At 48.6% G+C, this 12,726-nt stretch overlaps 1 protein-coding gene across 1 annotated transcript in view; it reads right to left on the reverse strand.

Moving 5' to 3' along the window:
• Positions 1-469: 469 nt before the first annotated feature.
• LOC121320120 (NUAK family SNF1-like kinase 1) overlaps positions 470-12,726 on the reverse strand; it is a 42,902-nt gene continuing 30,645 nt past the window's right edge. Inside the window, exons 4-8 of the mRNA XM_041258368.1 lie at positions 10,513-10,664; positions 8,801-8,866; positions 6,037-6,156; positions 4,577-4,709; positions 470-3,848 (exon numbers count right to left, since the gene is read on the reverse strand). Coding sequence (XP_041114302.1) covers positions 2,776-3,848; positions 4,577-4,709; positions 6,037-6,156; positions 8,801-8,866; positions 10,513-10,664 — 1,544 coding nt within the window. The 3' untranslated portion in view covers positions 470-2,775. The remainder of the gene's footprint in view (positions 3,849-4,576; positions 4,710-6,036; positions 6,157-8,800; positions 8,867-10,512; positions 10,665-12,726) is intronic.

Here is a 12,726-nt window from a genome sequence, read left to right on the forward strand (position 1 = left end):
AATATAGGTAAGAACAAGACTAATCAGACGCTTCTAAAGGTTTACCGCTGTGTTTTTGTACAATATTTTTACCATGCTTTTCCTATGGTTATACACTGCATGTATCATGATTTGACATGTTTTTATTATGCTTTACCACACCTCACTATGATTTACAATGCTTGCCTATTCTTTACTATGCTTTATTACACTTTGCTATGCTTTTACTATGGGAAACCTTCATAAGGGTGTGTCTGGACTTGCTCTTGAACTGATGATTACTTCATTAGAATTCAGTAGCTAATGCCCTTTAACTTCATGTGCCTCACCAGTGAATGGCTGCCTTTGTTCTATAGTGTTACCCAGTTACACAATGTGCTGGTTGCACAGTGCACACCTGCATTGAAACTGGAACCAGTGATGCTGCCCATTCGGGTCCCATTCAGTAAACTTGAACTCCTGGCTTATTTAAAGAAGCCTGTGTTTCACCTACCATGCAACAGCACCACAATGTATTATTGTTATACCAGTGCCCCTTAACTTGCTGTGCAATGGCCTACAGAATATAAAATTGGCATGATTCTCGAGGATCTCTTACTAAATTCAAAAACAACACCTGCTATTGACAGGACTCAATCTGCTTCCCACGTAATGCTCCCAGTACAAGCCCACATGCTTCAGTCTACACAAGGCTTTCTAAGATAATACGGGTTACTTAGTATAAATATTGTGCACATACATTACTTCCATCCCACCACTGCTCTGGCAGCAACAATGGCTGGATTACACAGTATAAATATCACTGAAGACTTTCATTATATCAAGTAGAACCAATTCCCCAAGCCTGATAATACACACAGGGGTGGATTGCAGGCTCGTTCCATTGCCTGCTGCTTCTGAGACCCGTGGAGCAGTCAGGCAACACCCCGGGGTCCAGGGTTAGAGACTGAGCCACAGCACGAGAGGTGACAGGTGCACTTTACCTAGCAATGATTCATGCATTCATTCATTCCTTCTTTCTGTTCTGCTTTCCTTGAACAACATAACACTGCTGTGCTACAGTACCTTATTGCATTGTCATCTTTGGTGTATTTTTCAGAACAATTTAAAATAATGTACTTTTTTTTTTTTTTTAAATCAGATTTGACACTATCCCTTAGAAAGGGCCATGGTCTGTGAAGGTCCCAACAGCTCACAGAGTATATAGGAACTGCCTGACTTTGGTAATACGGTCCTCCATCTACAGTACTTTGTAGCTTTTCTTTGGTAGCTCTGCTTCTTCACTAACACAACAACAAACCCACTGCATACCTGCTTAATCCTTCTACAATATCACTGCTCTGCTCCGTACTTTACTACATTACTCAATCCTGTCTGCTCCACAACTCTCCTCCAACAACCTCGCCTGCAGCGGGAGGGGCATTCGGAGGAACGGGAGAGGTGTGGCAAGAGTATGTCACACACACACGTGGGAGGGGTTATGCAAAGGGGAGGGGTTATGTAAAGGGGGAGGGGCTATGTCAGTATATGCATGGGTTGGGTTATGAATGAGTGGGAAAGGCGATTTGCTGAATGCAAGAATGTGAGGAGCTGTGTAGTAGTGGAAAGGGTTGTACGCATGCAAGGGGTATATAAGCAGCGAGGGAAGAGGGATAAAAGATCAATAGTGGTGAATAAGCAGCAAGGGAAGAGGGATAAAAGATCAATAGTGGTGAATAAGAAGAGTCCTCATGCCTTCTCCCAGATAAGACAGCAGCTTTCCTTCAACATATCCACAACCCTTCTACTAAGCAGTAGTAACTCAATCTCCAGCTTTCCTATCTTTTATCGATTACACCCTGATGTAAAGACTCATCTATGCTGTCCAGTCCAGCCCACCGAGTCTCCACCCTGCTGTTTCTGAAGCATGTCTTGCTCTGCAAGGTGATACGTATAGAGAGAGCAGACAGCCACACATGTGGAAGTCAAGGTTGCAGTGTTACAGCACTTAGATTACACGGTTTTAAATGACATTCATCAAGGAAAGGGCTGTCTAGACAAGCAGCACAGTAATGCCGGCTGGGGTTCTGAACTAGGGAAGTCATGTGATCCTTGACCTGAACCAGATTCCAACATGACATCTACACATTAGGACCGGGGCGGGGCGGGGCGGGTCTCACACATTTTTCATCCACCTCCCTGGTCGGAAGACTTCAGACCCCAGCTGATCCAAACTGGCTGACTTCCTAATCTCCCCTTTCTTCATATGCCTTTATCCTGCTCTCTTTACAGAAAGTAAAAGTACTCACTGCTTCATTGTCCTTCCCTAGTAACTTCTAAATGGGACGGGAAGGAATGACAGTGGAATGGCATAATAGAAACTATTCCCTACTGTTCTAATTCGCTAGTACCCTTGGTTGCAATACAAGCGTTTATGTGGAGTCAACTGTTTCTTTTTCCTGTTTAAATAGAAAACCAAAAATGGACCCTTTTCATCTTTAGCGGTTTAATAATAACTATGTCTCTTGTGTACAGCTATGGCCAAAAGTTTTGCATCACCCTAAAGAACTGTGTTATGAACAGAAATTATGTTCATATAGTTTTTTTGTTTTAATTAGGTCTCAATCTTAACATTCTAGGGTGATGCAAAACTTTTGGTCACAGTTTCAACCTGAAACCTTCAGAACTGATTTCAAACTGTGAGTTGCAAATGAAAGACTGGCTCGATGTGCTACGAAACAAAGAAAATCCCAGCAATCTACCGGTCGTCGTTCTAACCTCCCCACCCCCACCCCACCCAGGTGCCCGGCCGCATCGCTAGGTCAGATTGCCAGTGATCTCCAGGGCTTGCTGGTAGACCTGCGTCATGTCGTCCATGTCCACCAGCAAGGAGAAGCTGCCACTGTCCCCCTCCAGCAGCCGGCCGCCCCGGTAGAACTTCCCCCTGTGCTTCTGCGGTGCGGCCTGGAGTCGCCCAAAATCCCCCACCTGGAGCAGATTATCTGCTGAGACGCAGCTTCTGATCCTGGCTCTCCCCCCACCTGCTCCAGAGCCCACTCCGGCAGGCCAGTCCAGCAGGTCGAAGGACTCATTGGACAGGATGCTGTCGTCGCTCACCACACTGGAGGGGCGGCTCAGGCTCCGGGGCAGCCCGGGAGAGCTATGGCCTTCAGCAGAGGACTCTCCCGCTCCAGCCATGGCTGGCAGTGTGCCACTGGTGGAGTATTTCCCATTGCGCTTCAAAATCCCTTTCCTCCCCAGAGCTCTCTTGGTGGCAGAGTTAGTTCGGGGAGACTCCCCACCACCCCCTAGCTGCTCAGAGGACTCGCTGCCTTCAGGGGAGGAGTAATACCCTGACTCCCGCTGCTGCTGGGTCTTTTTGAGGATGCCCTTTTTGGGCATGGTGGTCGATTTCCCGGCCACCATCTTCAGTGGCGAGGCACTGCTGGCTTTATCTTGCTCCAGAGTCGTGCTGGAGTTGAGTTCCTGTCCGGAAACGGCAGCCTCTGTGGCTCCGGTGCTGTGGGAGTCCTGCTCTTCGGGGCTCCTGGTCTTCAGGATGCCCTTGGGTCTCTTCAGGCCCGGCTTGTCCTCATCATCCAGAGAGCGAGCCATGTCATTCTCCTTCTTGGACTTGCGCACAGAGCGCTGGCGGGCGACTGCGAGTGGTTTACCAGGCTTGTTCTCGAGCTCGGGCTGCAGGCCGGAGGAGCGGTGCTGCCAGTCAATGAAGCGCGCCAGCAGAGGGGAGCCAGCCTCCCGCAGGGAATCGCAGTCGCACACGCTGCGACTGTAGCCCCAGTTCACCCACCAGTGACTGGCGATATCCTCCACCGTAGCCCTCCTATCTGGGTTCACCATTAGCATCCATCGGATCAGACCACGTGCATCTGGACAGGGAATGGGAGGGTATAGGGAGAGCGCAAGAGAGAGAGAGAGAGAAAGAGAGAGAGAGAGAGAGAGAAAGAGAGAGAGAAGAGTTAGCACTGGAGGATTTCATCAATATATCTATTTATCTTACCAAGAACCCCTGAGATCACAGACCTCACTCCCAAGATTGCAACAGTTAAAATGACTGTGAGCTACAATTACAGTTCAGAAAAATACAGTCTGCAGAGGCTGGGCACAAACCAGAGGCCTTGTACACTGCAAGAGAGCATCTTAACCACTATACAAAAGAGCATGGGGTGCTTAACCTCATCTCATCACGGGAGACAGAATACTGACACACCTGAAAACAAGCATGTTTCCTAATAGACTTAAACATTATTAAGTCTCTAACGTGAAAGCATCATGAGATATGGAGGATGGGAGATGAGAGAAAGGGTGGAAGAGGAGAAAACAGCAGGAAGACAGGATATAAGGAAAGAAAGGAGCAAGTGGGGAAGGGAGGGAAGAGAGAGCAGGAGAGCGAAAATAAACAAGAATGGAAAAGTCAACAAGCATTATGTTATAGCAATACATAAAGGGAGAACGAGAGAGCAAGAATAGTATGGGAGTGAGTGGAATAAATTCAAGCCTTGTGTAGCACAGCGTTCTGTGGCACAGCTCTCTGTGGTACAGCGCTGTGTGGTGCAGCACTGTGTGGTGCAGCATGGTAAAGCGCAGTCCGCTGTACCTGATGACTGTGTGGGCTCGCGGTACTCCCCGCTGCTGATCTGCCGGATGAGGTTCTTGTGGTCGCCGCCGTCGAAAGGCATGGTGCCGTAGACCAGTGTGTACAGAAGCACGCCCAGGGCCCAGCTGTCCACCTGGAATCACCACAGCACAGACAGGGTGTGAGCACATCTTGTAGTGTTTAAAGTGCTCTATTTATACTCAAAGAGCAGCAGCACTGTGAGCCTCTCCATGCTCCAATGTGCCTCAACAGCCTGGCTATGGAGGGACCACCCCTGCAGGGAGACTGCAGTCTCCAGCACAGCCCCGCAAGGATCATGCAGTCTCCAGCACAGCCCCGCAGGGATCATGCGGTCTCCAGCACAGCCCCGCAGGGACCATGCGGTCTCCAGCACAGCCCCGCAGGGACCATGCGGTCTCCAGCACAGCCCCGCAGGGACCATGCGGTCTCCAGCACAGCCCCGCAGGGACCATGCGGTCTCCAGCACAGCCCCGCAGGGACCATGCGGTCTCCAGCACAGCCCTGCAGGGACCATGCTGTCTCCAGCATAGCCCTGACACAGTTGCTTTAAGGGGTATTGTTGGGCAATTTTGTTTCAGCTTTTAATATTATTTTAGTGGACATGTCTTATTTATTTTTTATAACTGCAGTACCCACGGGTATAAATGGAATGTGTGATGCAATACTGTGAAATATGAAGGGTGTTCAGTGTGACCCACTTCGTTTTGCCTGTGTGATTTTTGTGTGAGCTGTCTGAAAGCCTAAAAGCAGAAGAACATCTGTAAATATTTCAGCAGATCACTTCTGGAGCCCAGCTGCCAGCAGATTGTGATCAGTGTGCATTCCAGCCTGCCCCAGCCCTCTGCTGTAGGAGAAGCTTTCTACAGTGGGACTGGGCTTATTTACCTGAGATACTGCATTCTCCTCGCAGCCTTGCCAGCATACTGTATATCTTAAATGGGCAGCGTGTTGCAGTACTGAAGCTAACCTTCCTATTGTTTTACTAAGTGCCTGTCACTGCCTACGACATTTTGGAGCTTACATGCACAGAAATAATTCTGGTATTTTTCAGAAAAAAAGTTATTCAAACCTATTTATCAGAAAACATATTGGAGCGTTGTCATTGGATTAGCTGTTCCTTTCCATGAAAACATGATTTCAGTGTCATGTGCTCCCCTCTTTTCTCCCAATCCCCTGCTGTATCCCAAACTGTGGCTGCTGTTTTTACATTATTATTCACAAGCACAATAAACCTCCCCTGTCTGTTTAAAAAGTCTTTAGAAGGTAAATGTCTCCCTCCCATAAACATGCAATAAAAACAGACGCAACAAACGGAAGTGTGTTGCCTTCCAAGTGTACCATGTTCTAGAATTCCTGTTTTTAAATAAAGACTATTTAAAATAAGATGGAGTATCAGTGAATCCCTTGCAAGGCGCTACATTGTTGCCATGGTGACGCACCTCGGGCCCGCGGTAGGGCCGGCCATTGACGATCTCCGGGGAGGCATAGAGGGGGCTGCCGCAGAACGTCTGCAGGAGCCGGTCCTTGTGGTAGAGATTGGAGAGGCCGAAATCTGCGATCTGAAACGGACGGGACAGCTGGTCAGGCACCTCCACACAGGCAGGCAGCGTCTTCTGATCAGTGCTGCTGTGCACACTCACAGCTTTCTCATGACACCATGGTCAATGTGTTTATATATATATAAAACAGCCAACTTCCCAACGTTTCGGTATGTTTCATATTTTTTTCAAGGAAAAGTGTTTTGAAAACAAGCAATGGAGGTACTTTCATAAAGAAGGACCTGCATAAAGAAGGAAAAAACATTGAATGAAATAGCTTGCATCACTTGATTTTCAAGGTGTGGTATCCAAAGCATAATCAACAAATACAGAGAAACATTATCTGTAATTGACAAACCCAGCACTGGAAGACACAAAAAAGCTATGTAACAAGCATGAGCCACAAGATAAGACAAGCGTTGAATTGACAATAGAAGTGGCAGAAGGCACAGGTGTCGTTGTCCATCCATTAACAGTCCAAAGCACCTTTGACCATTGTTCCAGAGTCCAATTTCTGTGTTCTTGTGCATATTTCAGCTGTTTAGTCTGGTTCCCCTTTCTTAACAGAGGTATTCTTATTGCAACACATCCTTTAAGTCCTGATTTCAAGAGTGACCTTCTGCCAGTTCTGTTGTTAATTCAATGCTTGTCTTCTTTCTATTCCTTAAGGATATTATCTTCAAGTATTGCTCATCCTTGTTTTTCCTTCTTTATGCAAGTCAAGGTTGTTATAATAGTAGAAAACACTAGTGGAGGCTTTGAGTAAATTGTTGATGTTCATAATGCATCAGAGTAGAAAAATGCAACATGCGTAAGACTTTTGCACAGCACTGTAAATACACACAATGACAAAAATGAAAAGGTTATTTTTGGATGTACACAAAAAGTTGAAATGCAAACCCATGTGAGATCCCACTCCGTCTCCCAAACAAGCTGTGCTTCACACTAGTGTTCTATCTGCTCTTTGTTTTTCTTCTCTGCTCCTCCTGTAGGAGTATGAGTCAGGGGGTTTGCATTCGGAGAATGTCCTCACATCATGCATTGTGTGTATTTATATAATATTCCATTTCAAACTAATTCTTTTTTTCCTGGAAGTGCAGCAAGCTGTAATTGCAAAAACCTTCCATGATCCTAATTGAATCATAAACAGTATCCTCCAGGGGGCTTTTCTTTCAATGGGAGGGCAATGAAAGCAGAGGCTTGAGGTCTTTGCCTACGACTTGAAGAATGGAGAGTCAGGAAGGGAAGTCCTCTGCCTTCTCTCTTCCCTTCTCATTCTATTTCTCTGTCTGCCTGCGGGCCTGCCTCCGTGTCTCCCTTTATTTCAGGCTCTACCTGAGTGCCTCTCTGTCTGCATTATTCTGTGTGGATCAGTGAATGAGCTCCTCATGGACTGTACAGTGAAAAACAGGGACTTCAAACAGTACGATGAAGCATGGCCATCTGAAAGAGAGAAGACCAGCAGCTCTTATCAGGTAGCCGCCATAATCTCTCAGCATATAGACCAAGCTTTGGGGTGCAGTAACAGCCACTTCCCACGAAAGTGCATAAGACCCCCCCCATCTCAGCAGCACAGTTCCTCCGCTCCGGGGAGCCTGTCCTTCCTCTCAGATTCCTCTCTACTGTGAAGAGTGCACACCCAAGTGACATGCTGATTCAGATCCCAAGCAGCAGGACCCCCACCCCACACCCACCCCCCCCCCCCCCCCCCCCCCCCCCTCCCCTCGCTCCCTCCCTCCTCCTTCCTCCCTTGCCTTGTCATCGCTCAGGAAGAGTCTCATTTACAGCGGGGTCCCTCCCTTCCTCACAGACTGATGCTTATCACTACTCCCATTAAATCTTCCTGCAGGGAGATGAATGCGAGCGGCGATTACTTCACCTCCCTGGCACTCCGCTGCTGGTTCAGATGCTTTCTAAGTTCAGTCTGGGATTGAGAGTGGTTGAGTCGCTGCCTGTGCTATGCCCGGCTCTTCCTGTCTTTCTTTCTCTCATTGAGATCCACCGGTGGCCCCTGAATGCTGGGCTGCTGGTCGAAGGTATTATTCATACAGGAAGGGCACGTCCTTTCGGGTTCAATATCACAGATGCTTTGGGGATTAAGGAATTTGGGGGGATTAACTTCATCAGGACAGAGTGCAAGAACTTTTTGATCCGTATAGGAATTTAAAGGAGTGCTCATCTATTTCTGACCCCCTTATAACAAGCACTAGCCACTACCGACTGCTCCTCCTTTTCTGGTGCTGAAGATATTTTGGAAAGATATTTCTTTTTTATTAATGCACAGCTCTGCTCGCAATTTCAATGTTACAATCGTGTGCAGTAGTTTTATTTGGCAAGTGGATGAGCAATTTTGAAACTTTAATGAAATACCTCCACTTTGTATCTTTTTATAGAGCAATGGGTTGATAACATATTTACTCCCATTAGCTCAATCCTCTACTCAGAAGATGGACAGTAGTTTACTACAAAAGCAATTGAGTCCTAAAATTAGACAGAAGTTTTTCATTTTTTTTAGTGTCTTGCATGTTATAATGAGTTGCCTCTCGCTGTCGAATCCTATACAGGGTTAGCCTGTATTAACAGCGCACCATGGTAAAATCATAGCAGTAAAGCACAGTATGGAACATGATAAAGTACTGGCAAGCGTTTTTAACAAGTCTCTTACTTTAATGTTACAGTTTTCATCCAGAAGTACATTTTCCAGTTTCAGATCCCTGTGAACCACTCCATTCTGAAACACAGAAGAAGCAAAACATATTAGTGCACATACATGCTGTACATACAGTACATACATACATACACATGCACATATGTGCATACATTAGATGGCTATTTGAAGTTCTGTAGTCCAGGGGAGGTTGTAAAGTATTAGGATTAACCAAACCCAAATCTGAAATTCCTCAGGCACTATGATGCAGGCATGTGGAAAAAACAGGGATGAGGGGTGGCGACTGACTGACCCAATAAGATGCTCAAAGGGAGTCATTAGTTGCCTGTTCTGTTCTCGTTTCTGCTTTAACTCACATTGATCCTGCTGTATAGATAACTGATCCAATTGCATGCCAGTTAAAGAATCCAGTTTGAATCAAAGCTAATCAGTAACCCCTAGATAAGGAGGACTGTATTCATTTTTATTTGCATGATAACAGGATAACAGATCTTGTTGCAATTCATTCATGCACACACTCAGCAATTCATGGAATGTCTTCCCAGGATGAGGGCTTGGAGTTGCACACACACTTCTACGCTCATACACACAAACACACACGCTCACTTCCCCTTCCCCCTCTGCTGGAGTCTGGATTCCACTTGTTCCTCACATGTCAGCATGGTGAGATCTTCCTGTGTCACCTATGGGTCCTCGCCATGGAGACACTAGAGTCCTCATGATGGCCCTCAGCTCTCTGATTAGCTGCAGTCAGCACAATGGTTCCCATCTGGGCCAGTGACATCACCACTACTTCCAGCTGTGCAGACAATAAGGCAGCCCAGCCTGTGCATGTTTAACTGGGTTCAATAAATATCTTGAGTGCAGAGCTGGGATAACTAATGAAAAGGTCTACTTTCTTTCTTACATTTTGCACTGGTTACCTGTAAAGTTCAGGATTATTTTCAAAACTCTCTTGCTCACCTGCAATGCCCTTCATCACACAGGTCCCAAGTACCTCCTCAACCTGCTGACCCGCTATGTCCCTGCCTGCAAGCTGAGGTCCTCCGACTCTGGCCTGCTTGTTATCCCCAAGCAAAAGTGCACCACACTTCTACAACACTCATTTAGCTTCATGGCTCTGACTCTTTGGAAATCTCTCCCAGCTGTGGTGCGTGATGCTCCCACTGTCACTCGCTTTAAATCAACTCTCAAGACTCACCTGTTCTCTCTTGCTTTCCATGCTCTTTAAGCCTGATATCTGCTATTAGCTGCTGTGTTGCTGCTATTATTTCATGTATTATGTTACTATCATGTATTCTGCACTTTCCACTGTATTTAATGTATTATGCTTTTTTTTTTCATTGTATATCATGTATTTCTCTGTATTTAAGGTATTGTGGATTTTCGTGTACATACTGCATCTTGTAAAGCGCTTTGTGATGGTGGACCACTATGAAAGGCGCTATATAAAATAAATATTGATTGACTGATTGATTAATTCTTTCAAGATCATAACTTAACAAATAGTGGTACAAATTTATAATGGGAAATTCTGCCTCATTTGTCCATCTTTCTGCTTTCTTAAGAACCAGACATACAAGTGAATCCATTAATACCCCCTTCACACACAAACCCTCCATAGTCCACAGGAGACTTGTAATGACAGTGCTCAGCTTATTGCAGTGGTGAAGGGCAGCTCTCGTAGCAGGAGTGAGTCGAGCTCTTACCTTGTGGCAGTAGTGGACAGCGGACACGATCTGCCTGAAGAAGTGGCGTGTCTCCCTCTCACTCAGGCTCCTGCGCTCGCTGATGTAATCATAGAGCTCTCCCTTACTGGCATACTCCATCACGATCACAATCTTGTCTTTGTTCTCGAACACTGTAGTGGAGAGAAACAGGTCAAACCTACCTTCCCAGCACATCCATCCAGAAACTAACATGCCCTGCTGTCTTCAAATCCATAACTTCAAACACTCAATCATACTTGAGAGTGAGATACAAAGGGTTTGATTAGATTAGTCTATACCCAGCCAGGATAAGGCATGTGGATATTTTTTAGAGCATTTTACTGCACTTGGGGAAATCACCCTGGCATGCATCAACCTCTTAGCCCTGGTAATCGCAGGATTACCTGTAAAAACACAAGTTTGATACAGTCCAGGTGGATCCCCTGGAACCGCAGAATCACATGAAACAATCCAGGGATAGGTTGATGAAATCTAACCCAGCAGCTGGAGTTCGCTGGAGTGTCACCAGGGCTGAGGCCTGGCAGTGTCGCCAGAGCTGAGAGAGGAGGCCTGGCAGTGTCACCAGGGCTGTGAGAAGAGGTCTGGCAGTGTCACCAGGGCTGTGAGAAGAGGTCTGGCAGTGTCACCAGGGCTGAGAGAGGAGGCCTGGCAGAGTCACCAGGGCTGAGAGAGGAGGCCTGGCAGTGTCACCAGGGCTGAGAGAGGAGGCCTGGCAGTGTCACCAGGGCTGAGAGAGGAGGCCTGGCAGTGTCACCAGGGCTGAGAGAGGAGGCCTGGCAGTGTCACCAGGGCTGTGAGAAGAGGTCTGGCAGTGTCACCAGGGCTGAGAGAGGAGGTCTGGCAGTGTCACCAGGGCTGTGAGAAGAGGTCTGGCAGTGTCACCAGGGCTGAGAGAGGAGGCCTGGCAGTGTCACCAGAGAGGGAGGCCTGGCAGTGTCACCAGGGCTGAGAGAGGAGGCCTGGCAGTGTCACCAGGGCTGTGAGAGGAGGTCTGGCAGTGTCACCAGGGCTGTGAGAGGAGGCCTGGCAGTGTCACCAGGGCTGTGAGAGGAGGTCTGGCAGTGTCACCAGGGCTGTGAGAGGAGGTCTGGCAGTGTCACCAGGGCTGTGAGAGGAGGTCTGGCAGTGTCACCAGGGCTGTGAGAGGAGATCTGGCAGTGTCACCAGGGCTGAGAGAGGAGGCCTGGCAGTGTCACCAGGGCTGAGAGAGGAGGTCTGGCAGTGTCACCAGGGCTGTGAGAAGAGGTCTGGCAGTGTCACCAGGGCTGAGAGAGGAGGTCTGGCAGTGTCACCAGGGCTGTGAGAAGAGGCCTGGCAGTGTCACCAGGGCTGAGAGAGGAGGCCTGGCAGTGTCACCAGGGCTGAGAGAGGAGGCCTGGCAGTGTCACCAGGGCTGTGAGAAGAGGTCTGGCAGTGTCACCAGGGCTGTGAGAGGAGGTCTGGCAGTGTCACCAGGGCTGTGAGAGGAGGTCTGGCAGTGTCACCAGGGCTGTGAGAAGAGGTCTGGCAGTGTCACCAGGGCTGAGAGAGGAGGCCTGGCAGTGTCACCAGGGCTGTGAGAGGAGGCCTGGCAGTGTCACCAGGGCTGAGAGAGGAGGCCTGGCAGTGTCACCAGGGCTGTGAGAGGAGGTCTGGCAGTGTCACCAGGGCTGAGAGAGGAGGTCTGGCAGTGTCACCAGGGCTGAGAGAGGAGGTCTGGCAGTGTCACCAGGGCTGTGAGAAGAGGTCTGGCAGTGTCACCAGGGCTGTGAGAGGAGGCCTGGCAGTGTCACCAGGGCTGAGAGAGGAGGCCTGGCAGTGTCACCAGGGCTGTGAGAGGAGGCCTGGCAGTGTCACCAGAGCTGAGAGAGGAGGCCTGGCAGTGTCACCAGGGCTGAGAGAGGAGGCCTGGCAGTGTCACCAGGGCTGAGAGAGGAGGCCTGGCAGTGTCACCAGGGCTGAGAGAGGAGGCCTGGCAGTGTCACCAGGGCTGAGAGAGGAGGCCTGGCAGTGTCACCAGGGCTGAGAGAGGAGGTCTGGCAGTGTCACCAGGGCTGAGAGAGGAGGTCTGGCAGTGTCACCAGGGCTGAGAGAGGAGGCCTGGCAGTGTCACCAGGGCTGAGAGAGGAGGCCTGGCAGTGTCACCAGGGCTGAGAGAGGAGGCCTGGCAGTGTCACCAGGGCTGTGAGAGGAGGCCTGGCAGTGTCACCAGGG

This window comes from Polyodon spathula, chromosome 8 (assembly GCF_017654505.1).
Source record: "Polyodon spathula isolate WHYD16114869_AA chromosome 8, ASM1765450v1, whole genome shotgun sequence".
NCBI lineage: Eukaryota > Metazoa > Chordata > Actinopteri > Acipenseriformes > Polyodontidae > Polyodon > Polyodon spathula.